This window comes from Cebidichthys violaceus, unplaced genomic scaffold (assembly GCF_023349555.1).
Source record: "Cebidichthys violaceus isolate CVI_PGR_0920_01 unplaced genomic scaffold, fCebVio1.0.p SCAF_17, whole genome shotgun sequence".
In the NCBI taxonomy this organism is placed as follows: Eukaryota; Metazoa; Chordata; class Actinopteri; order Perciformes; family Stichaeidae; genus Cebidichthys; species Cebidichthys violaceus.
The window spans coordinates 4,137,178-4,163,936 of NW_027176340.1; the positions used below are offsets into that span (position 1 = coordinate 4,137,178).

Sequence of the window (26,759 nt, forward strand, 5' to 3'; positions counted from 1 at the left end):
GACGTTACCAGCTGCCGGTGGCACGGAAACCACATGAAATCTTAATGTGTGGAGGATCCGATGTCAACGTGCGACAGCTGGTCTGCTATGCTGCTCATTGTTTCTGCTTGGCTCCGTCGCGAGCTTCCTGCGAGTCAACCAGAGTCCTCCTCTCACCATGAAAAAACCTGAATAGACACAGGCAGGTGTTACTCCCTTTTTTGAACTGAAAACCCAGCGTACGAATGGTCTTCTATAATTCACAACAAGTGTTCTTCACCTGTACTGGAAATAGAAGCAGCAGTCAGAATAAGGGACATGTAGTACAGCTCCGGGGTGGTTGTGTCCTGTCAACATAACGTGTGTGAAAAGGTTTGGATGCAGCAGTTTCTCCATGTAACCTAATGATGACGCTTCAGTCGTTTTCTCACACATGCTGCTGCTGTCAGAGTCAGGATGGCGGTGCATAGTCCTTGTCCACATGTCAGCAGCCCGAACACATGATAGGAGGCCCACAAGCTCTGAGGAACTGGGTCTACCAATGTGAATACCACGGAAAAACCTATTGGAAGATTTGAAGTATTAATCCCTTTTTTTTTTTTTTTGGCTTGTGGTGAAACGTGAAACGTCTCTGATGTGATGGCGCTTTTACCTGAAGCTACGAAGGACAAGGCGATGGAGGCGGATAAGTTGTTCAGAAGAGGCTGCCTGCAGTACCTTGAGGATGTTGGCCTTTAATAAACAGAGAGGACGGCGTGATTAATGCCCCGCCCCCCCTCTTGTACCAATGACCCATGAGCTCTACGGCTCGATTCCACATCACCTGCGCCCCAGTTACCTTCCCATGACGAAGAACTGAGGGACCAGGACAAGCGTCACGAACACCGCATTCACTATTTGACTATGAAACACAACAAAACGTCTCAGTAAAACAATGTTGTAAGGACATACGGGGTATTTTATTCCTTCAGATCAAAACAGAAACGTGACTAATGAAAACGGCACTTACAATTTTAACCTCTGATTCCTTGGTATCCATCTGCTGCCGTGATACGCCATGAATATCAGCATGTAGAGAAACATGGATGTTTCACACTCGGGCTGACTTTACCGTCACGCTGCTGGCTGGATGTGTCCTGCTGAGGAACTAAGCGCTCCAAATGTGAGCAGGGGTGAGGATTGTATTTCACGCCGCACATGCACAGAGACCTCTGCTGCATATTGTATTCCCCTGCAAGCCGAACATCTGCACATTAACTTAAGCTTGAACATCAGGTTGCTTCGGTACATGTAAGATGTGAGAAATAACGACCGGTGTAGAGGCTTTTGTCTTAACAGGATAAGAATAGTTTCCTCATATTATGGGTAAAAGGTCCTGTTCCGCCTCCAGTGCTCCTCCTTTTGTATGTCTCCAAAATAGCCTTCATCACCCTTTACCCCATATTGACACACAATGAAACATCCCTCCCATTCATCTTAAATCTGTTTGCTCCTGATACTCATGCTTTTGGAGAGTCAGAGAGTCAAACCTGTGAAGATGCCTGTCGACTACAGCGGGACGTGGGACATTGTCAGCAACGTCAACTTTGAGGGCTACATGGTTGCACTTGGTAGGTGTCAGCGGTTCTTTGAATGAGCGCTTGTCTTTCAATGAATGTTTAAGTATATATATATATATATGAGGGGAACGTGTATGTGTAGTGGATGGAGCAGGTTAACGTAAAATTGTCCATCGTAGTAGATTAAATGAGAAAGTATTTGATTCATCATCGGGGAACAATTGTTTGTGTGGATGTCCTGAAGAGTGTTAACATATGCAGTGAAAGTAAATGTTCATTTATCTTCTGATCAGAGCACGGTGGACGTGGTGGCACGATGAAGTTAAAATGAATTAACAAAAGTGAAAACTTCTTCTTAAAAAACAAATTCCTCTCACTTTGACACGCAGGCATTGATTTTGCAACTCGCAAGATTGCCTCGATGTTGAAGCCCCAGAAAGTGATTAAGCAAGACGGAGATTGTTTCACCATCAAGACATTCACCACTTTTAGAAATTACGAGACTTCGTTCAAAATTGGAGAAGAGGTCAATGAGGTGACTAAAGGGATGGACAACAGGTCATGCCAGGTAAAAACTTTAAATAAAATGTAATATTTTAGTCACTACCCCAATATAAGACAATGAATTACTGTTTCTACATTCTGTTTTACTGTAAAAAAAAAAAAAAACCAACATATTCATGTGTAGTTTGTTGTGTTTCATGTTTGTTCTCTATCAGACTGTGGTCAACTGGAAAGATGACAAGCTGGTGTGTGTTCAGAAAGGAGAAAAGAAGAACCGAGGGTGGACTCACTGGATTCAGGGAGATGAGCTTCATCTGGTATGACTAGTCTTTATTCTGGTGGCCCTTAAATAAACACTGATAAACTCTTTGTAAAATTCACGTTAAAAGTCATTATTTATAGTATTTTGTGGACTCGTGCGCATAGAAAATGTATATATTAATTGGTTATGCACAAGAAAATGTTGCTCCCCCTGAAAACTGATACAATTCCTGCTATATGATAATTTTAGCTTCTTTTTTTTTCCTAAAGTATGTTGGAAAATGTTACAAGTTCATATTTTCTCTCCTCAGGAACTTACTTGTGAGGATCAAGTCTGCACGCAAATTTATAAAAGGACTCTGTGAACTTGTCTTTTAAAACAATGTCAGATTTCAGAGAACTTCAATTAGATTGCATAAAAAGCCACACAATGTAGTTTATATACTTCATAAAGAACCTGTAATTAGAGTGTGGGCTAATGTGTGTGATTAAATGTATCCGCGCTATAGTACCTCCTCCGGACCACACGGTGGCGCTGTGTATTAAACATTGAATTAAACCCGGAAGTTGTCTGTGTAAACTACTTGTGCCGCGAGTTTTTGTTTCTCACTTGAACTATGTGTTCAAACACTGCGTCGCTTTTCTTGTGTCACACCTTAATTCTGTGAGAATTATCACAACATTCTTACTCAGTTGAAGCCGCTGTGATTGAAAGAAAATGTCCGTTGATGAAGACGAGACTCAGCAGGTAAGAACGTTACTGAACGTTCACGTTAGCTAGCTACATATCCGTTTGGTACAGCAGCAGACAGGTAGCACATCTATATTGGTGTATTATATCTCTTGTAATCTAATGAAGTGTTTTGAAATCAGAGGTTAAAGGCAGCCGTCCATTATGCTGTGGGTCGCATGTGTCAGAGGATGAGCGAGGACCACCGGAGAGACTTCAGCCGACAAGTCGTAGCAGCGATAGCCGAGACAACCTTCAGACAATGCGGTGGGTTTATGTCAACAAGGCGCTGGTCCGGCAGACACCATCAGAGACACACAACGAACTGTATTGTGTGTTATCTGTCCAACAGAGTATGATCTCCATCGGTGTACCATGTGCCGAAATATCAAAACACATCATTACGAAGCACAACATTTGCAATAGATATCCAATTGTTATTATATGTAGTGATGTGTTTATGTGTCAGCATTAGTTTAATGCTGCAGCTGGCAAAGGTGGGGCTGATTTCAACTGATTTCTGGGTTGTTTACATCCATCTATAACCATGATTTATTTATTATATTGTGTATTCATCAGAATCTGCAAAGTAACTAAATTAAATCACAATGGAAATACTTCAAAAAAGTACCTCAATATTGTAATTTTGAACAGTACTTGAGTAAATGTACTTGAGTTGAGTACCTGCGTTTATAGGTTTATAAATAATATAATATATACGATTATATTTTACTGTTTTTTTTTTTACTCATTGTTTATATGCCTTTATCAATACTGAGTTTTCCAAAACCTCCACACAGTTCTCAACCAGAGCCCAGTATAATAGTTAAATATCATATCCAGAAGGCTCTAATGCAACCAAAGCACTCCACAGACGTCTCAGCATCAACTCATTCTACCGTCACTCTTAGAGGTATCTTGGTGCTGTAGCGGGTTGAGCCCAGCCAGCACCTTTTGATGCGTCTCACCTCATTTCCTGTCAGCTCTCTAAAGTATTTCTGTCCTTTTTAAAAAACATAATCATTCTGAAAAAATGAGCTGAAGGACTAACATGGTGGCATTACATTTATATCACTTAATCCTTCACAATATGTTCCCTAAATACATCTGAAATCCTGCAGAATGATTCAATGATTCAATAATTGACTTTTTTTTGCAGTTATTCCAAAATGAAAGTGTAGTGTGTACAGCACACACATATAGCTTACTATCCACATTGTGTGTGTGTGTGTGTGTGTGTGTGTGTGTGTGTGTGTGTGTGTGTGTGTGTGTGTGTGTGTGTGTGTGTGTGTGTGTGTGTGTGTGTGTGTGTGTGTGTGTGTGTGTGAGAACATTGAAACGTTTCAGGAAGTTTGCTCTTTTGGTGTCTACTTGTATTTGTTATTTTATGCAAAGATGGTATTTAAAATGTGGAAACAAAGCTTTAAAAACAGTTTTGCTTCTATACAAAAAAACACAAATCTTTAAATGAATTTATCTAGCTTCCAGCTCCACATAAACTGCTGTGTTGACTGTCTGAAGAGTACAGAGACATATGTGTAACTAACTGTAAAGAACATACAGTGTGTATATATATATATATATATATATATATATATATATATGTAAAAGTATAAAGCTGGACAACATACCATTAATAAGTCAATATGACTATATGTCATAATTACCACAGGTCAATCTAAACTCAACATCCTCTCACTGTTTTCAGATATATTTGCTAAAGACCTGGAAGCCTTTGCAAGGTGAGAATCTTTTTTTTTTTTTTTTTAAACCATACCAGCTGATGAGTTAACCATGTGCTGCCTTTTAATTTATAATCCTTTGTCTCAATCTAAGCTAGTAGAGTTAGCATAATCTCCATTTTCTATAATGCATCTAATTTACAATTTCATGCTTGATTTCAGACACGCTAAAAGAAGCACGGTGTCTTCAGAAGACGTGAAGCTCGTGGCTCGGCGTAGTACTGCGCTGGTGAGTTATTTCTACTCAACACATTTCATCCTCATAATGCAGAATACTGAAACTATGTAAGGGTAAATATATATATATTCTACAGCAGACAGCAAACTTCATGTTTAATTTGCCTTTATTTATTTCAGTCCATCTACATACAAAATAAGAGTGAAGAACTGAACCAGGAGCAGAGGGATTTGAAAAAGAAGAAGAGGAGAAGCAGAGACACTGAGGAGGAGAGCAGAGAATAAGGACAAGACAGACCGGCAGCCCAACATTCAAAGAAACATGAAAGCCGACTAATACAGGACAATAAATTAAGTGTCATTGTTATGGTAATTAGCATTTCAACTTTCAAGCATTCCACAGAATTAAAATCTTACTTTGTATATGTTTTATGTACTTTCTGAAGATTTGGAAAATAACTTTTGACTTATAAGTCGTGGGTCCTGTTGACGCATCGTCATATCGTAGTGCATTGGCACTAATATGACATATGATCAGATTATGAAGTATAAATAAAGCTTTGTCAAATTGACAGACTACAAGAACTCTGCTATATGATTTACCTGCCTTGTTTTTCCAAACCGACAAATGAGCTGAATATGTATTTTACACATCGGGAAACCTCAAACAAGAACTACTACTGTCAGGCAAACTATCCATTATGTTCACTCAGTGACCACTTTATTAGGTACACCTGTATAATCAAATGCAATCCAATAAAATCTACGTCTCAGATCTCTTTACTTTTGTTTGTTAAACTATGACTATTCCATAGTCAGTGCTGCTCTACTGGTCTGCAGTATATTCAGGAGTCTCTAACATTCCGCCCCCCTCATGAATATGTAAATGAGGACCAAACACTAGAAACATCCCAACATAATGTAGTACAGTACAACACCACCTGTGACCTCAGCGTTAAACATAATTGAATTTACACATTTACAACAATGTCTAAAAAAAATTAAAAAAATGCAACATGTTAAACTCCCTAAATGTAGACATGACACGACTACTGGTTGTACAGGTGTAGCTAGAAAAGCAGCACTAAGAAACTAAGGCCGTCTAAAAAAAAATCACCAATTACAAAGCTCAGCAATGTGCCATTAGTTCTACTACTTAAACCAAATTGAAGACAAAAGAATGACTTTGAGGCGATGACACATTGTTGAGCTCATCTACACACAGAGAACTTCCCTCCTAACTTACAAGTAGCTGTGGAGAATCAAAAAAAAAAAAAAAAGGGGATCATGAACGTGGACAAGCTATCAAAAGCAGCAAGAAGACAGGTACTACCCCGTGTCTGAGAAGGCGCCACACACACTGAAAGTGTTGCAACTTCCGTCTTCATCCTTCAGAACAGACTTCAGTCAGGGTTCAAACGGAGACCTCGACCAGCGGAGCCCAAGGTCCCTAGATATGTGAATCGAATTAGATGGTTTTTTCATTTGACAAACTGACCCAATTAATTATCAACTAAGCATCTATTCAAACGAACTTTATTATAGAACTCCCTTCATTTGACATGTTTTTTTTTTTTTTTAAACACCTCACAAACAACACAAGAGCTACTGGGAGCTATTGGACACACCACTCCACGTTCTCACACTATCACTCGCGTCCCCCAGAGTCTTCAGCAGGTGTCATCCACATCAAGTACACGCTTACAGATCAGTTCAATAACAGGAAAGCACACACCATTCAAATCAGATAATAGAAGCAGTACAAATATTCATCACAACATTCCACTACATTTTGATATTTCTGCACTTGATCGACATACTTAATAAAAAGTAAGGGAAAAACTTGCAAAGACTTTTTTTAAAAGGAAAAAAGGAAAAATCTTGAAGTACTACTTAAAGAATGTCCATGTTAGGGGAGGCGCTCGCAGCGCCTGCAGCTTCCACTCACACATTCAGAAAGCAGTCAAATTGGGCTCTTTCACTGCACAGCCAGTCCCGTTTCACGCGTGTCTCCGTTCGCTCACTCATCGCTTCACTCTTCGCCACAAGCCATCCTCAATCGCACTCATCAGTTCTTAAAATGTCAGTTGCGCAGTTCTTTCCATTTTTAAAAAAAGTGGATAAAAGTGAAAACACCCACCGTCTCTCAGAACATGCGGAGTGAAGCCGTTCTTTGATGGCATACATTACGGGTGGGAAGAGGGAGAATGATACCGATATCACCCCAAGAATGCTGCCAAAGAGGAGCTTCCTCACAGGAAAATGGAAGAGAGGTGAACTGCAGAAGAGATTTCAATGAAGGCTTTTTCCACAGAACTTGACTGTAAATAAAGTTGCACTTAAAACATTTAGGTTTCAACCAGATTCTTCCCAATGCAAGATTGCTTTTTAAGTCGATGACGAAGCCGGATAATGGTGAAACACAAACATTCATGCATTTTCAAAATGGTTATCACATTTCACAATACATGCATTAGAGAATCCAGTTGAAATGGATACAAACAAATGAGACGTCAAAAAAAAATAGCACTTTAGTCAAACATCCTGGTAAACGATTCACTTCAACACTTTCTAAATTAAATCTTTAGCATTTTTTTTTTCCAAATGTACAAAACAGCTTCCACAAAAGTGTTAAGTTTTCAGATAGGCATCAACACCAGAAATAAATGTTTGAAAAGACTCATCTCTGTCACAATACTTACCATACAAATAATTAACTTACATACCCCACCCAGATGACTTTGACTCCATACTGGACCCAAAACCTGAACTAAACCCACTACCGCTGGTTGCAGAGTTTGACCCTGTTCCCCACCCGAGGCTGGCTGAGCTGGTGCCGTAGTTGCTGTTGCCTGTGCTGAAAGACTGACTCTGGTCCCGACTAGAACTTGTTCCACTGGAGGTGCTGCCTGAGGTGGAAGTCTGCTGCTGGCTAGCCAACATACCCATCATCCCCCAACTACTCTGCAAGGCCGCCTGAGCGGCAGCCATCATAGCAGGGTTCAGATTGAAGTTACTGAAATTAGCCAGACTACTGTTAGTGCTGCTCCCCCCTAACCCACTACGGCTGCTACCAAATGCTTGAGCTCCGAAACCGTTCCCAAACCGCGTCGTACGATCAAACTGCCTATTGCCGTGTTTGGGCTCAGCATTTGAGATGTGAACACTGACACCTTTGATTATCAGGTCCTCTCCACAAAGACCTTGGGCAACCTATGAGAGGGGGGGAGGGGGGGGGGGGGGGAGAAGACATGAATCAGGTCATCCGGGGCAATAGTACAACTACAACAGGAGGTACTTTCTAAAAATTGAACAGTATACCTGATCATCTGCAAATGTGACAAAGGCAAAAGCCCGGAATGGCTTTGGGATGAACACATCTGTGACTTCCCCATACTGCATGAAGAACTGCCGTAGGTCGTCGGTGGTCATGTCTTCTGTGCAACGGCCTACAAACACTTTCCGGCTCCTCATAGGCTCATCGGGACCCTGCTGTACCCAAAAAGGGACAGAAATAAATACTACAGCGTATAGAGTAATAACACCGTTTTTGTATTCCCATAAAGTGTAGGGAAACACGTGGACATTACCAGATTCACCTTCGAGTTAGGAAGCTTGCAGTCACACCATCTCCCGTCGATCATGTGGCGCTGGGAGACCACCTTTTCTTGCGACTCGTACTCTGTGAATCTCACAAAGCCAAATCCTTTGGAGTTTCCAGTCTTGGCGTCTCGTTTTACCTGAGAGAAGAACAAAACACGGAGCGATGAACATCAGCCGTCACCACGTACAACCCAAAGCAATGTGTATTCATATTACTATTCGTAACGTTATACCTGGACCATGATGACTTCTCCAAATGTGCTAAAGTAGTCTTTCAGGTCCTGCTCACTCGTTTTCCAAGGAAGACCCAGGACGATCAGATCGGACGTCTTCATGTCGCCCCTCTTCATTTTCACAGCAGAGGAGGCGTCGATCTCTTCCATTTTCCTTTTGTTGTCTAAAATGTGATCAACACAGAGGAATCCATTAAAACACAAGCTAACATCACAACCCTGACATTGTTAATAATCGACAAGAGCAAAAATAGATTCTAGCTCAATGAGCAAAATATGCGATCAATGTTTTCTATTTATTGTTTCCACTGTTCTGCTAATGTTCGGACTTATTTTGTATAACTGTTACACAAGAGCATAATCTTTACCATATCTGCAAGTAGAAGCATTTTAAACCAAATATGAACAAATGGGTGTTAACATCCATGTCTTTCATGTAAATCAATTATTAATGATTATGCAGTTGCTAGAACATACAGCTGCACTTAGTTTATTGGGTGCAAATATAACAAACTATAATACCTCTCCGATAAAAGACTAATTTCAAACTAATCCCATGTTCATGGAAATAAAAAAAATAACGTTTTAAAAACGTAATTTCAACTTTAAGGTGATTCTAGACAATGCAGTGTTATGTCCCGATTAAGGCATAATATTCGAGGTGTTTTGGTCACATCCATATCTATGACAGTAGTAGACTTAACATTACAAAAGTATCTGTATAATTCAATATATGTCATGGACACCAACAACTGCAGTCTCTAGAATGACCGGAATGTTAACTGGACACCAGCTTCAATAAAACATGCAACGTTAACCGCCAAGAAGACAGCATGTGTTGCAGGGCTGCTGTCTTAACTTTTGCACGGTGTGCCTAACTAAATTACCAACTTCGAAAAGTACAAAACATCTTGTTTTGTTTATTTTTGTGAACACATTCAGCGTCTCAAAGCGCACGTTTGTGGGCGTGGACAAACTACAGGTCACGTCATTGTCATCTATTTTCAGTGCGCTGAAGCTACATCATGAATTATAAATACCCTCACAGACCCATTCGGATAAAGTGTTAAAAGATAAAACGAATGCAACGCGGTCATATCTACCTTTTGGATAGTTCACCACGTACACCACATTCCCCCAGCCGTTCTCTGGCGCGTGGAGGACCCCTTCCACGAGACGCACTCCTCGCATGCACTGAGACACGGGGCTCCTGAAGCGTAGGCCGCACGCCCCTGGAAACTGAGCGGCAACAGTGGAGAGCAGAACCGTGCCGTCGTCCTCGGACGGTATCTCCATGGGTTCCTCGTTTTCCTCCTCTGCCACCCGAATATATACTTCCGCCATTTTGCCCCAAACAGAAAACTCCTCGCTTGAATCAAAATAATGCTAACGGTTAGCAATCAGCAGCTCGGCTGGTTGTCCACAATAACGGCTAACGGTAGCCGATGTTGCTAACAGGACTGTAGTAGTCACGCTAAGTGGTTAGTTATAATTTAGGAAAAGATGTGTCAAATTAAAATGTAACAAAAAAGGCTTTCGGAGGGGGTTAAACCTCAAGCTATATCATGAATAATATTCGCACTGCTCACGAGCGTGCATCGGCCTTGCTGTTCCTTTGTTCGACGGGACCACAGAGAACTGTGTGTCGTTACACTGGACAACTACCGTGCAACTGTGCCGCGTGATAACAACTGCGCACAGCCCCACGCTAACTGATCCAATAAAGCGATGTCCTCGAACTGCTAGTGTGGCTGATGAAGTTATCCAGCTGCAATAAAACGCTTGTCTCGTCTCAAATGCACTGTTAGAAATGCGGCGGGGGATATTTTCTTCCACGAGGGGAAATATGAAACCACCATGTACGGCCTACCAAAATGGCTTAATCCAATCGAAAAAGGAGCTACGTCATGAGGCTGGACGGTTTCATTTCATGGTGGTGTTTGTGTCTAGAGTGTGTCGTTGATATAAGAAAGTTTACATCATTGGTCTGTATGAAGTTGTAAAACCAACACTCCAGATAAATAATATGCTTATTGTTTGAATGGAATATTATACAACTCAATTAATTGTTTTGTTGATATGTAGCTATATTTTGCTTCCCCCTCCCCGTAAGGGAGCATGGTAGGCCAGATTTCCACTAGCTTCCGTGTTTTATGTTGTTGCAGAGATGGGAAGATGGCGGTTGCAATGAGACGCAAGTGCGTAATTTCGTTGGAGACACAGGTCATAATATATAATATATATATATATATATATATATATATATATATATATATATATATATATATATATATATAAATAATATATATATATATATATATATATATTATATATATATATATATATAATATAACATTGATTTGTATTGTATACCTTAAAATGTCATAATATAGTATGCTATAAAAGTGCCATTAAAATATAGTATAATAGTATAGAAAGTATAGTATACTGTAAAAATGGCATAATATAATGTCATATAAAATGTCATTAAACAAGTCAAAGCATTGTATACTGAAAAAAGTGTCATATAAAATGTGTTGGAGTATGCCATACAAATGTCATAATTTAATTTAAAAAGTCATCGTATAGTATGTTTTAAAAAGTGTCATGTAAAATGTCATAGTATAGCAAGTCATAAGAGCCATAAAAAGGCATAAAATTGCAATAAAAATGTCATTGTATTGTAATTTCCTAGTATAGTATTCCATAAATATATTATATAAAAAACATACCAATATAGTATGTCATAAAAAAAGTTCTGAAAATTGTCACATAGAATAGTTATAGTAAAGTATGCCACAAAAATATACAAAACATGTCATAGTATAATATCCCATAAAAATCTTTCATAAAACCATCCCATTATAGTATGCCATGAAAAAATGACATAAAAATGTAATTTAAAAACATCATAGTATGTCATGCTGAAATAAGTGTCATATAAAATCTCATTGTTTTATATACCTTAAAAATGTCATAATATAGTATGACATTTTTATGACCTGCTATACTGTGATTTGTATGACATATTCATGACTTGACATACTATGACTTTTTTTGTACATTTGTATGACAAACAATACTATGATATTTTTATGACATACTATAATATTACATTTATATATATTTTCATGACATGCTATACTGTGATCTTTTCATGACATACTATACTATATTTGTTTACATTTTCATGACATACTATACTATAACATTTTGCTGTAGTACTATAATATTAATTAAAAAAACATTTTTATGACATGCTATACTATTATTTTTTATGAATCCATTTTCTGACATACTATACAATAAAAAATGTATAAGATAATATACATTTTTATGACATACTATACTATATTTTCACTTAAAAATAGTGTAATTTCTTTTATATTTTTATGACACTATACTATGATATTTTCTTGGCATGCTATACTATATTTTATTTAAATTTTTATGACATAAACAATCACATTTTTATGTATTATACTAATATTGTTTTGACATTTGTATGACATGCTAAACTATTACTTTATTTTACATATTTATGACAAATTATACGCTGACATTTTTATGGCATAGAACACCATACGTTTGTGACATTTTTATGTTCAATTACTTTTTTAAACATACTATACTATGACACTTTCATGAAATACTATACATTACTTACTATATTGTGACTTTTTATGACATACGCGGCTTTTAATTGCATGAAGATGGACTATAAGTTTGACCTACTCCCCCAATAACAGGCTGTGCATTGTTGTTTTTACAGTTTTATAACATGCTACTATCACCTTTTTAATTTTATGACATACTGTACTGTGGCATTTTTATTGTATACTGTATGACATTTTGATCACATTCTATACTGTATTTTAATCACATTTTTATGACATGCTATACAATGACAAATAAAGTTGAGTCTTCCACATTGATGCAAAATGTCTCAATTATAATTTTTGATCAGAAAGATTTACCTTCAATTCTCAATTCTGTTATATTGCCTCATTTTCAACAACGATGACCACGGCATGACGATGCGTTTTGTTGCTATCAAAGCGTTTCTGTGATCTGTAGAGAATGGCATTCGTTCTAAGATTATAAAATAAATTGCAAGTCTGTGTGAAGTAGCCGACTAGACCTTAATACACAAGTTTATAAAGAGGATATCAATTCAAGTGGCTGTCTATAAATCTGGAAACTTGTTCCAATACCATCCAACAAGACCTACTTTTTTTAGTTTTTACACAGAAATATGCAAAATCCAATAAGTATATCAAAATATAAGACAGTATAATACAGGAAATACAACATAGTCAACCCACAACAACATGACTTTTGGTTATGACAAGTCATAAAAGTGCTGGTTTGTCTGACAATGAAAGACACCTTGTGAAAGTATATTGTAGTAAAAATATGAGAACTGCTGCAAGGTAAAAGTAGAGCGCAGCATCCAAAAACTACAATCCATTAACTCAAAAAAATCTATCTACTGTATTCAGTGTTACGGTTTGTTAGGTTTTGTTCTAAATAGACCAGGACAAAATTGAATGAGCAGAAAAAAAAAAGTAAAAATGTTCTGGTCTTAAAAACTATAATATATATATATACACATATATATACACATATACATACATACACACACACACACACACACACACACACACACACACACACACACACACACACACACACACACACACACACACACACAATAATAATGTAATGTAGTCCATAGATTCGACTCAACAAAGAGATCTCAAACAGCTTTTTATTACATTTTTCAATCAATAACAGTACAATTTAGTACAGTATCTATCTTGCATCCAGCTCACCGTGTAACACCAACAGACTGAAATGAAATACAAAAAGTGAAAAGGTACATAAGGGTGCAGAGCTCTATAATATTAATGAAAAGAGAAAAGGGAATCCATCTCAGTTGAATTGCATTTTCACTTGTGGCCACACACGAATACATCACATTTATTGTACATCATCGCAGAAAAAAGAAAAGTGAAAATATGTCACAACTTTAACAAAAGTGCTTCTGTATACAGTGAAATGTTGTCATTCAGATGCTCTGATTTTCAATTTAAGACCAAGAAAAAAAAGAAAAAAAAGAAAAAACAAATGTACAAAAGTTTAAGTATGGACAGTATGCGAGGACGTTTTTGTTCCATTGAGAGTGAAGATTTGGAGGAGAGAAAAAGGACTTGTCAAGGATAGAATTCTTACAATGATTGTTATAATTATTAAAAAAATTGGCATCAATAGAACTGGTAAGCATAATTTACACTAAGTATGCAGTCAATATTAAGTCGGTCTCCATTCTTGCTCACTCTGGTGCATAGCGTTACCAGTATTAGTACATTATGTATGCAGAATTTGAGCCAAAAAGAAATTGGCTTCTGTTAAGTTCAATCAATAGGTTACTCTCCTTTTCAGAAAAAAAAAAGAAAAAAAGAAAAAAGAAACAAAAAAAATCTAGGATTTTGCACCATTGAAAGCAAGTCTACAGCATGCACATCTAAATTAACCCATGGCAGACAAAATTAAATGTCTTAACTTAAAACATCAGACCATTATTTTCAGACATTGATTTGTACATTTCATTCACAGAGTTGCAACTGCAGTCCCAAGCAAAGGAAGTGTCTATTTAGTCAGGTGAGGTGTTTCACTCAAAGTGGATACTAAACACAATCCCCCCCCCCATCCGTATAATAAAATCCAGCCATGCCCCAATTATCTCAGCACCTACCTTGCTACCCCACCCCTTCCCACCCAAAGTCAAAAGGCATGTACAAGAATTAAGGGGGTTAACTGGATAAGTTACTCGTAATAACTCCTTTTGTACTGGAATGAGCATTCATAACTTATAGCATGTGCTTGGTTAGTTAACATAGTATTAGTTGAGAGGCAAAGCTTCTTCATGTGCAAAAGGCTGTGATGAAACAAAAACAGCTAGTATATAAATACATAATGGACATTTTGAAAGCTGCTCGTGTAATATGATCCAAGCTTTTACTTGCTGCATGTTTTCATGTCATCTGTCTTATATGATTTAACTGGATTAGAAAGACAAGCTGTAATTCAAACATATCTAAAACCACTAAAGAAATATGACAAAAAGAAAGCCATCAAGAATAACAAACCATCAGAATAGAATTCTTAAAAAAAAAAAAAAAAAAAAAAAAAAAAAAAAAAGTTAAATAATTTGTACAATTACACTCCAACATTTGCTTTCAAGACGCACACATTTGCATGGGATGATAGTGTTGTTTTCTCTTTCAAGGTAACATAAAATGGTCCAAGAAGGAATGCACAAGTTTCTGATTTGATACCACAGGAGATCCTTTCTTAACTAGGTGATAAACATTTGTGCTCTTCTTTGTGTAGGAAAGGCATTGGTTTCCCTTCGTTTTTTTGTGGTGTCCAAGTCAGTTTAAACAGTGTTGAAGAAGATGCTGTGAACATTCTGAAGTTGTAATGGTCTTCCAGTCAACTTTGGAGTTAAAAGAACATCTGGGAAACAAAGACAAAACGAAATTGAGAATTTAGCTCGTCTCATTTGACCTACAGTCGTAGCCACCTTCTGTCAATTTAGGAGCTAAATGGGCAAAGATCTAAACCAAAGAGCTTTCTAATAACACAGACCGACGTAAGAATACAGGAGGCAGCTTGTGTTCATTTATAGACACATCTGCAACCAGCTGCAGAACAAGCTTACTTTATTTTTATTTTTTTTTGGCCTGTTTGGAGATGTTGGTATTGGAAGTGTTCTGGTTTACGTTTGTACTCCCAGATGTATTGACCAAGACTTTGTTTGCATGCAGGTCGTAAACAGAGTTGAGAGCAAAAGAGGTGGGTAGAGCACCCAGAAACTGTACTCAAGTTAAAGTACTGTTGCTTTGCAAAAAACAAAATACTAGATATCATTTTTTCCCCCTTAGCCCCGTGACACAGAATGTTAATTCTTTATGACAACGCCAACACAAATCTGAAATTTGAGCCATTCAGCTTGTTACAGTAACCTTATTTATTTGTGATGAAAGAGAAATATCATCATCATCATCATCATCATCATCATCTCTGGATTAGATAACCTGCCACAGACACACCAGACAATATTCACAGTCTATCTCTCAACTCTGATCACAAAAATACTTCAAAATTACGTTTGCTTTTTGGCTCCTATTATATTATAATTTGGCAAATATAATGAGCAAATAGTGTGCATGTTTATTAGATACTGTGTCTCTTATGTCAAAACCTAAATATAGAGTTTCAACATGTTTCAGTGTCCTTAAACTTTTTGAAAATTGTACGATTCATTTAGGCGAATTAGGAGATACTTTTCATCATTTACATTACGACTGAAAGCAGGGGTAGTAGTGGTAGATGATATCGTGTGAATATGTTATTACACTTATTAGCATTAACACAACAGACTCAGTGTCGGCACAGTTCTCTGATGTCGTGACTTCACTGCCCGCTGTTATAGCGTCTGTAAATATTAGCTGCTAGCACTATTTGAAAGTCATAACGTTAAACTTTGCTCCTGCTGTAACTTCGGCAACAGTGGCATCAGACCTGGGTCCAGCTTCCCCTTAAAGGACCATGAACGCATGGAAATGAAAGTAGCGTGAATTATTATGATGTACCCAAATGTAACGGAGTAAAAAGTAATGATTTGTCTCTAAAAATCGACTCACGTAAGAGTAAAAAGTATGCTGCATTAACACTACTCTGACTTTACTCCAAAACGTTACGCGAGTACATGTAACCTGCTACTACCCATCTCTGCTGCAAGCACTGGCTGAAATATAACCCAATGATTCAGTGGAAACTGGTTACTTGTGAAACAATCCAGTCTTAGACGTCTATCTGCGCAGAGAAGAGGAAGCGATGGCTCGGATACACTGGAGATATTGGCCGTTGGTGCCGTTGTCGTCAGACCGATAGTTTTGGAACCCATTAGCTGTGTTTAATATTATTATAAGTGACTGAAATGTCTATTTGAGGTGCGCTTATCGGCCACTATTAGTCAAAAAAGAATCCAGGATTCATTCAAGCCTACAGGTGTCCCAGCAAAAGACTAAGAAACAGAAAGATATTTCATTGACCCAACAACGCACTTAACCCTGTAAGGGGACAAGAGTAGTGCAAAAGCACATCAGCTTCCACTCCAGCCAAGCAAAAGATGACGCTTCAACAAATGTACGCATACAGCTTTTGGACTAGTACTTTACTAGGAATAGAAAAGCCTTAAGTACAAATGGATGAAACGTATAACACAAATAAAAAAAAAAAAAGAAAAAATAGAAAAGAAAAAAAAAAAAAAAAAAAAAAGAAGAACCTTCAGGCTTCAATTCCAGATCTTCAGAAAACTGTCCCAGGATCCCGTTGCGACTGCCATGCCATCATCAGTAACTCCCAGGCAGCTAACGCGGTTATCATGTCCAGCCAACACACCTGGACAAGTACAGCAAATGGAATTTAGTAAGCAAGTACATTTCATCAGAAGTAATTATTATTATTCCGAGCGCATATTTGTAACATGTTCCTCCGCGTAGCAGAAACAAGGCTGCTTTTTGAGCTCGCGCTTCGATGGCTTACCAGCACGGTCAGCTTTTAGTGTGTCCCACACATTACAGTTGAAGTCATCGTATCCCGCCAGAAGAAGACGGCCGCTCTTTGAGAACGCAACGGAGGTGATTCCACATATGATATTGTCATGAGAGTAGATCATTAATTCCTGATCGGCGCGCAGATCGAAAAGCCTGCAGGTGGCGTCATCGGAGCCCGTGGCAAAGGCATTGCCATTAGGGAAGAACTGGAGATTCCAAAAGAGAGATCATTAATGCACAAACACAGAAAGTACACCTATACTCACAAAGAAAAAGACAGAAGAACACCCCCATGCGGTGCAGACTTTTAAAAAGAACTTACACAGATGGCATTGATGTCGGACTCGTGGCCAGTGAAGGTCTGTCTGCACATGCCCTCTCGGACATCCCAGAGTTTAGCAGAGGCATCACAAGCACCGGAGACGAATAGCCGCGAGTCAGGAGCCAATGACAGGCTCATGACGTCGCCTGTGTGTCCGGCAAACGTGGTCGTCTGCTGGCCGGTCTCAATGTCCCAAAGTGCACTAGAATATGAAATACACAGTCAAGATCAAGTACGGATTTTATTTTATTTATTTATTTATTTATTGCAACGTCCGTACAGCAACTGAACACAGGCAACGCATTCACTTACCAAGTGGTATCTCCAGAGCTTGTAACAATCTGGTTGTCATCAAGGAAGCGACAACAGGACAGGTATCCTGATATTCAAAAGGATCGACAGAGGGGTCGTTAATATTGCAATTTCACGCCGGATACATAACTAGCGGCAGAAAACTAACGAGGCGGGTCGTGTTACCTGTGTGTCCGGCGAGCTCGCGGCTCACGCGCACATTTCCCTCGCGGGTTTTCAGGTTGTAAATGGAGCAGATGTTGTCTAAGCCGCCACAGGCCACATAATTTCCTGACGGTGCATATGCACAGGTCATGACCCAGGAAGATCGAAGTGGGATGGCATGAACCTACAACAAATGTGACGACGAACACACACACACACACACGTTAATTTCCTTAAACGTCCATTTTACAGTCAGTATTTTTTACAGTGGCTACATTTACTCACCGGGCAAATTAAAAAAAGTTATTTTCATACTTTTTGGAGAGCAATATTATCTGAATTTTTTTTCATTAAGATAACCTTTGACACTATTTAAGCACTATGTAAGTACCAGAATGCCATTATAATCCGTTTACGTATAATATCCATAACAAGCATCATTGCCTGTCTGTACTTATCTGATATATATTTTAAAGTCAAACTCATTCTAGTGCTAGACTTGTTGTTTGGACACAGGCCCAGCCCAAAAATCAGAGCAACATCCAGGGCAGGTCACCCAGTGAAGCACCCACGACCCAAGCAACCAGAGCGAGTGGAATGAGCACACAATGCCCCGTTTAGACAATAGACAGCAGCTTTTATTATCATGCCCATATCATTTCCATTTAGATGGAAACATGATTGTATGTATCAATCAATAAGCTGCTACTGAGTGACAATCACAGACAGCTTAATTCAACCAAAGGCTGAAACTAGCAGTGTTTCTATTTGTGAAGCCCTACACACACATGAAGGTCTCCCAAATTCAGTACTGACCTCAGTCTGACCTGCAAGCTTCTCTCTACGTCTTGAGATTCATTGGAAGAATTACTTTTTAATCTTTTGATTCCTAGTTGGATATATTGGTCACTGCATGAAACTCAACAGCAATGTTTCTTCAGTGCGACAAAAAAAAAAGAAAAAGCTTCTTCAATATACTACATCGCATAATTCTGTATTTTACAATTAGCCGTCTGTGGTGGGGAGGGCCAGATTGCCTATTAGGTACACAAACTGTGCCCCACATCCACCCCGCCCACTTCACTGCGCAGCGCACACACACACACACACAAGCCCCAGGGCAGAGGCCACAAACGCCTCTCTCTCTCTCTCTCTCTCTCTCTCTCTCTCTCTCTCTCTCTCTCTCTCTCTCTCTCTCTCTCTCTCTCTCTCTCTCTCTCTCTCTCTCTGCAACCCTTTCAAATGTATTCAAAGTGAATGCAGCATGGGCAGTTAGTGACCCTCCTCCTACTTTTCTAGTGGAACCTCATGAGCTCCATAATAATAGGTGCATGTTTTCAAATATAGTGGAGCGGGAACAATATGAAGAGGCTTAACGGACGAATAGCGTCATTGATGTGAAGCACCAGAAACCAGGCCCATATCATTCATCCGCCTCAAGTTTAATGCAGCAGCTATTACTGTATTTGCATGTAGATTGGCATGCCTAAACAACCGCCGTTATGGGTTTACTTTCCAATGACTGTACATACCTGCAAACTCATAAGAGGTGAAAAAGGCGACAAGCACCGAAACCCTGTCGGGGTTAAAAATGTAGCATTCTGGTGTACTCTAAGAACATTAAGTGATTTAAGCAAAAAAAACTAATGTATTTATTCAGTTATGAATCAGTATTTAAGCTCTTGAACCCTGTTACTGTATGGCTTAATATGAATGGTCATTACAGTGAACGCCTTTATCCAGGCCCAGCTCCTCTCAACGCTACATCTCTGCCCTGCGTCGAGCTGCGCTACACTAACAGCCTCCTCTTCATCATCTCATCAGTATCTGGGCCTCATGTTTTGTGGTCATAAAACGTTATGACCACAAAATCGCCTCATTTTACTTTGAGTTAAAAGACAACAACCTGCAACCAACGGAACTTAAACGGTGTAGACATCTCAACGCTGATTGGCCAAGACTCGACCCGTCACATCAAAGATGTTTTATTGCGAAGATCACGACATCACCTTTTCTCCCTCCAATCTGAGAAACGCTGGCTGTCTGTAACCCAAACTCTACGGATCTACACGACTCACGTGGACGATTATATTTTGATTCAAACCGGCGAATTTCGCCGAAAAGCGACAAGTTTGCAGGTATGACTGTAGATGACACAGATTGCCATTTGCAGATTCAACCATTACTTAATGAATCCCTGTCAAAAGAAAATAAAACACGACTTACCTTATTTGTGGTATAGCTGTCCCAAATAATGAGTTTGCCATCTTGAGAGGCACTGACCAAGAGCCTACAAAAGATGAAAACAGCAATATCAACACCGCAACAACAATCGGAGTCATCGCACACAATATATTTTTATCTGGAATCATAAGCCAAAAAACTGAGGAAAAAAAAAAAAAAAAAGACTGCAGGAAAAAGATGCATCAGTTTAACAACTCCTACATTTAGATGTCGTTTAACTTTTGCACTTTGCTCAACATTTGACCAGCAACAACAGAATGCAAACAACATTTCCCTTCAAGTCATAAACTCCGGCAGATACTTTACCTGGAATCTGTTCCCCAATGCATGGCATAGATTTTAGCCAAATGACCCCGCAGCGTTCGTCTTGTACGCATCTGGATTCGGCCAACGGGGTCAATATTACCTGTGATCTGCAAAAACATGAAGTACTTTGGTTACTTCCAGACCGAATGCTTTTCAACCCAAGACACAGATCATGATGTGAATTGTTACCTGTGATAATGTGGCATCTGCGCATGCTTTCCTGGCATCCTGAATAAAAGAAAAACTCAAATCTTTAGGGTAGGATTCCTCAACATTAGTCGTTCTTGTATAGGCTTAACTCTAACTCAACTTGTAAATGAGATTTTAACAATAAGTGATGTTATTGAAAAGTGTTTTTAAAAAGCTGCTACTCACTCTGATCTGATTTTTGAGCTGCTCTGCCTCTTGGCGTAACTGGTCCAGTTCACTCATTTTATTCTGCTTTTTCAATTACCTTACTCCAGTTACCGGGGCTCTTGTTGATCTAAAAAAAAAACAAGAAAGAGAAGCACTTTAATCATTTGCATACATCTTCACCATTCGCTCCAAATCTTCGGCAATATATATTTACGATTTGCCTGAAAAAAAAACAACTAACAAAAGGTAAATGGTAGAAAAGGACTTTCAGCCAGTTCCCTAAAACATGAGTTGACTTTTCAATCGACTAAATGGGTTAAAGTACTAGTACATAATATTTGTTCAACCTTACTTTACTACCTCAATGTCACCAACATAATCCCGACACACAATTTAGATTGCCAGACAGATCTAGTGAAGGCATGACTTTCCAATGATCCGAAAAGCAGTCATCATCCTGTTGACCTCAATCCCTTGGATAGAATTTGAACCAAGTGATCAATAAGCCACTTATATTAATACAGACAGAGCCTGGAGGCTGTCTCTAAAACAATGCATTTGAAAGACTACAGGCATGTTCCAAATATGATAATATCCAGCCTCACTTACTAAAGCAAAGAAATACCTTATTTCAAGTCCATTCATTGAGAAATATTTTAAGGAAGCCAAAGAAAAAAAATCACAAGAAACCCTCCAGCCACAATGATCGGCCCCAACAACACACTGACTTCATTTAAACATGGACTGCGATAAAGACAACCAAACAGCACTCCATGTAAAGCCGATGTTCAGATAACCATAACCAAAATAAAGAATAAGACAATTACTCCACTATACTAATTTCAGTTACATTATCAAGGGGACTGTTATCACTTTCTGGAGCACACTGTGCTATCCATCTGTTTGATGATATGCAAAGTCCAAGTCGACCTATTTAAAGCAATAAAAAAGCAGTTTTGGCAAATAAAGCACAATGCAACCACAGAGCGGCTCGCTGAATAGACGGTCTCATTACTGTAAACTATCCCAGCAGCTGGAGTAATAGAACAAGTGACTGACTGCATATCGACTCCAGTTTTCCTGGGAAATGAAGAACTTTCCACACAGATCCAACAAAAGCTCATCAAGAAAACTATTGGAATTATACTCTGTGTGCGAGTTTGTGTATGATTAAAGCGGTAAATATGCTGGTCATGGTACTATATCAGACTCCTAATGTCTGACTACATCTAGAAAACTGGCTAACAAGGCGATGTATACAATTTGGACCAAAAGCAACATCAGTAAAGATTTCCTAGCGATCAAGTAAGAACACGGTTGAGTTCATAATAAAAAGGACTCCCAAAAGGCTTCTTTCTGGAGATCATTTAAATGACATTGAGAGATTACAACCCAGAAACCACATTATTTAAAAAAAACAAGCTGTATTCTATGAGAAATGTATCGCCCCCTTGTATCTTGGAAAAAAAAAAAAAAAAAAAAGGAAGCAGATGTCTGCATAGTGTGGGGAAGCAGCTCAAAGTGCAATATTACATTGTTGTAAAACTAAAGAAAACCACGATCTAATTCAGATTCATGGCAGTTTGCAAACAGCTACGCAGCATTAAGTTGGACCAACCTTGCCTTCCCCGTTCCCTCACCTGGTGTCTGTCAGTCAGTAGGCCTAAGTCACTGGAGGCTCCAGAACCAGACTGAACACCTTCTCTCCCTCGCTGTGATCCTTTAGGTCCTCTGATTGGTTGACCTTTTTACAGTTATCCTCTTACACTCAATAATCTATAAATAAATGTGTCATGGAACGTAATTATGATGCGGTATCATCAGCGGACAGCAGCATGACATTCTCACCTTGAAAACCTCTGAAGTTATTTAGAAAATATTCTAAATTTACATTTTTTTTTTAATTCAGTGAGAAAATTAAAGTTCATTTAGTTTTGCAGATTTTGTATTTTTCTGTCCATACAGTATAATTGTTGTATTACCGTGTATTTAACCAAGAACAGACAAAGAAAAGACGACATCTACAATATCTTTAAGTCATTATTTAGCTTTCAAATGCAGTTTTGAATAATCAAATTACAGGCTATTGATGTAAACCTGACAAGCTCCGGTCACGACTAATTTCCTCAAATGGCTTTTCTTTTGATTTATTAACATTAGGTATACATTAAATTCACATGTTCTCAATCTAATAACTACAAGATACAGTTAACTTTAATTATTTAATGTTTGTATACCAAATCGTAAAACAGATATGTTAAATCTAAAAGTGGGACAGCCTGGAGTGATGGTATACGCCCCAAGTTTTAAATATCTGAATTATTTCCCATTGACCTCTGTGGATGCTTACAGTTAAGGAGTTCCTCTCCCTCATCACTTCTCTTTTCCAAGCGCCTGATCACAGTCAGCTGACTGCATGATAAACAATGAGCAGAGGCAAACAGCTTGGACTTGCAGCTCACTAGCTGTTCTCAGGTCCCTTAAGGGCAGTCTGTGCCTGCTACGTTGTCTCCTACATTTCCAGTTAAAATAATAAAAATGATCTCTCTGCAGTAGTTTACATCTGTTCTCAAAAAGGACCTGTCAGCTTATCTGTACTGTTAAACGATGATAATGCAATGTTTCACAGGTCTAAAGCTGGATCATAGAAAAAGCCATAACCAGCAATATCACTGAGCAACTACATAATCCTAAAAGCTAAAATCCTCCGTCAATGAGTCTCTAATCCTATCCATGTCCACTCACATAAACAGCCGGCGAGGCCACTACAGGCATTAGAAATATGTTTTCCCAATCATAAAAGGATGAGTTTAATCTTAATTCTTTTACACACAACATGCTTAAAGCAAGTGGCTGGATTTTAACACAGCCAAGATAACCATAAACCTAGTACAGTCCCCCTCTTTCAGTTGTCCAGTGAGACCAGCTACTGTGTAATTAGTACCGCTGCTGCTTTAATAAACTAAGATGAAGTTGCATTGTCAAGGAAGCTGTGTGTGTGTGTGTGTATATATATATATATATATATATATATATATATATATATATATATATATATATATATATCAAAGTAATCTGCAAATTACATACCAGCAGGCACAATTGATCAACATACCTAACATTCGTATTGTCGTAGGAAGTCTGTGCGCAGGTTTACCAAATAATGTGTGTTCTGTGCTGACAGTTGACTTAGTCACTGTGTGGAGTTCTGTGATTTGCCTACAACAGTAAGCTCGTTTGCATTGCTTTTGAATGGCTGCTGGAGAGCCGCTTTAGTCAGTTTGTTACTCTAGTATGTCGAGAGGGTTGGGCTACTGAGGCTCTACACATATTTCAAGAGAAAATGAGTTGCAATTCAGCACCATAGTGTGGCCGAATAGACAGGATACGACTATTAGTATCTGACTACGTCTAATCGGATTTCTATATTCACTAAACGCTGCTCAGTGCAATGATAATATGAATTGCACTGATGGAAATCTGAGAAGATGCAGCTAAACGCCATCTTGCAGACGGCCGTCCGCTAGTTAGCCTGCTAGTTAGCTGACAGTGTAGGCCTGCAGGCAGGGAAGAGCTAGTTTAGAAGACATACATGTACGGTCTTTGTATTCGCAACAACATCGCTTGTAGTTTAACAATGTCCGCTATACAAGCGAAGTCGATATAACATAAGCTGCATTGTATGACAGATACATTAAAGTTTATACCATCTAATGCAAAAAAAAGCATAACCACCGCTACTTCAGGGTGGACTCGGCTGCTCTTCCGCAATTGCACGGAGTGCTATGTGGTTAGCTTCTAAGCCAATATAGTGGGCTAACCGAAAAACTCGGCGGTTGCGTGGCCTCCAGAAATCCACTTACTTACACACTAACAATCTCGTTAAACGCGACAGGGCAAAGTTGATTTGATTACGACGCATCCGTATATTTATTTGGTTCTCTAATCAGCCTGTAAAAACTGCAAGGTCGGGCGGCTGTGGCCTGCTTGACTTCAGTCAGCAACAAATGCTACACCAGATGCGGGTGATTTATCATAAAGTACTAAGATGACCATCTATTTCACCTCCTGCATAACTGCAAATTAGCCAACTGATGATGAATAAATAAATAACGTTACTGACCTAAGTTAAAGGCGTTGCACCGGCCGCCAGTTGCAGGAAAAGCAGCAATATGCTAACTTATTACTTGAGGTAAAAAAAAAAAAAAAAAAAAAAAAAAAAAAGGGTGTTAACGCGGCTACAATAACTCACTTTAATAACATGTAGCTGATGCAAAGTTATGTATAGTGTGACATTTTAACGCCGATTAGTGATGCTGGCTGCGCTGTTATTGCCCATAACCAACATTAGTTGTTAATTTGTTTACGGGACGTTTATTGTTCCAGCCCAACCCAATGTGTCATCATCCACTGACAGAAACATCCTTAAAATTAACGTCAACATTTCGCGTAACGTTACAAAGCAAAACCCACAACCAACTATGTAACTTAAGGCGCCTACAGTGTCACTTCAGTTGTGTTCACTACCTTTTGGGCATTAACTACACAGCACTTTAAAGTACTGTGTTTTAGGCCAAGAAGCACCTCTGCAGGGCCATAACCGACATCGAGCCTCACTGGCCAACATGTACGTTACTGAAACGCCAGCCGGGAGCTTTCCTAACATTAACAGTAGCGTTAGTTAACCGAACTCAATTGGCTGGATGCAGAAGGCATTTGTGTGGAGATACGTTTTGTAGCAATCCGTTTATCCACCGATAATACTGAGCGTCAGGCTCCACCGCTGCAGACACTTTTGAACCTTATCAGCCAGTATTTGCTCATGATATAACAGCCACCTGAACGTTAGCTAATGGCTAGGAAGCTATCTATCGCTAACGCTACCCCACCCCCGGACAGCTCTCTGCCACAATAAATCAGCAACGGGTATTAACATTTAAGTTACTGCGAGTTGTGGAAGCAGCATTGTCGTGGCTTCATTTCACCTTACCTGATTCAATTTGCGTTTGGTTTTGGCATTGACTGGAGAGCAAGACGGCGTATACCTCCGATCCACGCATCAACGAACAAGCGCTAGCTCACGAACTAGCTAGCCAGCTAGCGTTAGTTTTTCCGAGGAGCAGCCCTTCCCGAACGCAAGGCTACGGCTAGGGAGCTCGACAACCTCAGTCAACCAACCGGAGAGGGGAGGGGAGGGAGGGAGAAATCACACCCACCAGCCTTGCACCGAAGACACTGCCCAGGCAGACAAGAAAAAAAGGCTAATCTTTAAAGTCACTATACCTCATTCAACAAGACAGCCTACTGTCTCCCTTTTGGCCAAGCTTAACATCTGCCCTTTCCGTAGTTACACTCTCGTCCGGCCATCGAACGACGAGATGGGGAGATGGGCGCGGTAACCCTGCAGTCAGCGCTGGGAAACCCCACGCTGCAGCAGCGATGGGTAGAGAACGTTCGATTGGTGTTTTATCTACAGTTGGATACTATCAATCACTTTGAACAATGTTGAGCACTTCTCATTTACCAGAGCATTTTTCATTAGAGGGGTCTGAAAGCAGAGGGAACATAGTGTTCGTTTGTTTTCTTTCAGCCCCCCTCCAACTGATAGGCTGAGTCAGTTAGTCGGGCCCCAACTTAACTCCTGAAGTAGGAAGTGGTA

The 26,759-nt window shown here is 39.1% G+C and overlaps 4 protein-coding genes across 10 annotated transcripts; 1 reads left to right on the forward strand and 3 right to left on the reverse strand.

Annotated features, from left to right (window-relative positions):
* Positions 1 to 334: 334 nt before the first annotated feature.
* On the reverse strand, positions 335 to 1,062 carry LOC137873801 (inner membrane-spanning protein YciB). The gene is made up of 4 exons (XM_068712211.1): positions 989 to 1,062; positions 818 to 880; positions 632 to 711; positions 335 to 541 (listed from the first exon to the last, which is right to left on the reverse strand). The coding sequence occupies exons 1-4, from the start codon at positions 1,060 to 1,062 to the stop codon at positions 381 to 383; spliced, it is 378 nt and encodes a 125-aa protein (XP_068568312.1). The 3' UTR covers positions 335 to 380.
* LOC137873800 (retinoid-binding protein 7-like) lies at positions 446 to 5,727 on the forward strand. 2 transcript variants are annotated; one of them, XM_068712209.1, is made up of 7 exons: positions 446 to 1,589; positions 1,928 to 2,106; positions 2,258 to 2,359; positions 3,177 to 3,300; positions 4,742 to 4,775; positions 4,938 to 5,004; positions 5,133 to 5,727. In XM_068712209.1, the coding sequence occupies exons 1-7, from the start codon at positions 1,481 to 1,483 to the stop codon at positions 5,235 to 5,237; spliced, it is 720 nt and encodes a 239-aa protein (XP_068568310.1). In that variant the 5' UTR covers positions 446 to 1,480; the 3' UTR covers positions 5,238 to 5,727. The 2 variants fall into 2 exon arrangements, with proteins under 2 accessions (XP_068568310.1, XP_068568311.1); XM_068712210.1 differs by lacking the exons at positions 3,177 to 3,300; positions 4,742 to 4,775; positions 4,938 to 5,004; positions 5,133 to 5,727 and adding an exon at positions 2,615 to 3,015.
* tardbpb (TAR DNA binding protein b) lies at positions 5,102 to 10,659 on the reverse strand. 5 transcript variants are annotated; one of them, XR_011103254.1, is made up of 6 exons: positions 9,892 to 10,659; positions 8,789 to 8,952; positions 8,543 to 8,692; positions 8,274 to 8,444; positions 7,093 to 8,165; positions 5,102 to 6,402 (listed from the first exon to the last, which is right to left on the reverse strand). XR_011103254.1 is itself a non-coding variant. In XM_068712208.1 (5 exons), the coding sequence occupies exons 1-5, from the start codon at positions 10,130 to 10,132 to the stop codon at positions 7,671 to 7,673; spliced, it is 1,209 nt and encodes a 402-aa protein (XP_068568309.1). In that variant the 5' UTR covers positions 10,133 to 10,659; the 3' UTR covers positions 6,473 to 7,670. The 5 variants fall into 5 exon arrangements, 4 of the variants coding, with proteins under 4 accessions (XP_068568309.1, XP_068568307.1, XP_068568306.1 ...); XM_068712208.1 differs by lacking the exon at positions 5,102 to 6,402 and having other exon boundaries at positions 6,473 to 8,165; positions 8,274 to 8,441; positions 8,552 to 8,692; XM_068712206.1 differs by lacking the exon at positions 5,102 to 6,402 and having other exon boundaries at positions 6,473 to 8,165; positions 8,552 to 8,692.
* A 2,886-nt stretch (positions 10,660 to 13,545) lies between these two features.
* Positions 13,546 to 26,495, reverse strand: gnb1b (guanine nucleotide binding protein (G protein), beta polypeptide 1b). 2 transcript variants are annotated; one of them, XM_068712213.1, is made up of 11 exons: positions 26,384 to 26,495; positions 21,119 to 21,227; positions 20,933 to 20,971; positions 20,744 to 20,850; positions 20,420 to 20,483; positions 18,215 to 18,377; positions 18,050 to 18,116; positions 17,738 to 17,939; positions 17,405 to 17,621; positions 17,145 to 17,260; positions 13,546 to 15,310 (listed from the first exon to the last, which is right to left on the reverse strand). In XM_068712213.1, exons 2-10 carry the CDS (start codon positions 21,173 to 21,175, stop codon positions 17,154 to 17,156), a joined length of 1,023 nt encoding a protein of 340 aa, XP_068568314.1. In that variant the 5' UTR covers positions 21,176 to 21,227; positions 26,384 to 26,495; the 3' UTR covers positions 13,546 to 15,310; positions 17,145 to 17,153. The 2 variants fall into 2 exon arrangements, with proteins under 2 accessions (XP_068568314.1, XP_068568313.1); XM_068712212.1 differs by lacking the exon at positions 26,384 to 26,495 and adding an exon at positions 26,091 to 26,361.
* Positions 26,496 to 26,759: the final 264 nt, after the last annotated feature.

Coding starts and splice junctions, on each gene's coding strand:
- LOC137873801 (XM_068712211.1), bottom strand. CDS start 1,062: ATGTTTCTCTACATGCTGATATTCATGGCGTATCACGGCAGCAGATGG. Junction 881..988: donor AGGAATCAGAGGTTAAAATT/GTAAGTGCCGTT, acceptor TGTGTTTCATAG/TCAAATAGTGAATGCGGTGT. Junction 712..817: donor CAGTTCTTCGTCATGGGAAG/GTAACTGGGGCG, acceptor TGTTTATTAAAG/GCCAACATCCTCAAGGTACT.
- LOC137873800 (XM_068712209.1), top strand. CDS start 1,481: ATGCTTTTGGAGAGTCAGAGAGTCAAACCTGTGAAGATGCCTGTCGAC. Junction 2,107..2,257: donor TGGACAACAGGTCATGCCAG/GTAAAAACTTTA, acceptor GTTCTCTATCAG/ACTGTGGTCAACTGGAAAGA. Junction 3,301..4,741: donor GACAACCTTCAGACAATGCG/GTGGGTTTATGT, acceptor CACTGTTTTCAG/ATATATTTGCTAAAGACCTG.
- tardbpb (XM_068712204.1), bottom strand. CDS start 10,132: ATGGCGGAAGTATATATTCGGGTGGCAGAGGAGGAAAACGAGGAACCC. Junction 8,693..8,788: donor GAGAAGTCATCATGGTCCAG/GTATAACGTTAC, acceptor TTCTTCTCTCAG/GTAAAACGAGACGCCAAGAC. Junction 8,445..8,542: donor CTAACTCGAAGGTGAATCTG/GTAATGTCCACG, acceptor TTTTGGGTACAG/CAGGGTCCCGATGAGCCTAT.
- gnb1b (XM_068712213.1), bottom strand. CDS start 21,175: ATGAGTGAACTGGACCAGTTACGCCAAGAGGCAGAGCAGCTCAAAAAT. Junction 20,851..20,932: donor CAGATGCCACATTATCACAG/GTAACAATTCAC, acceptor ATGTTTTTGCAG/ATCACAGGTAATATTGACCC. Junction 18,117..18,214: donor CGAGCTCGCCGGACACACAG/GTAACACGACCC, acceptor TTTGAATATCAG/GATACCTGTCCTGTTGTCGC.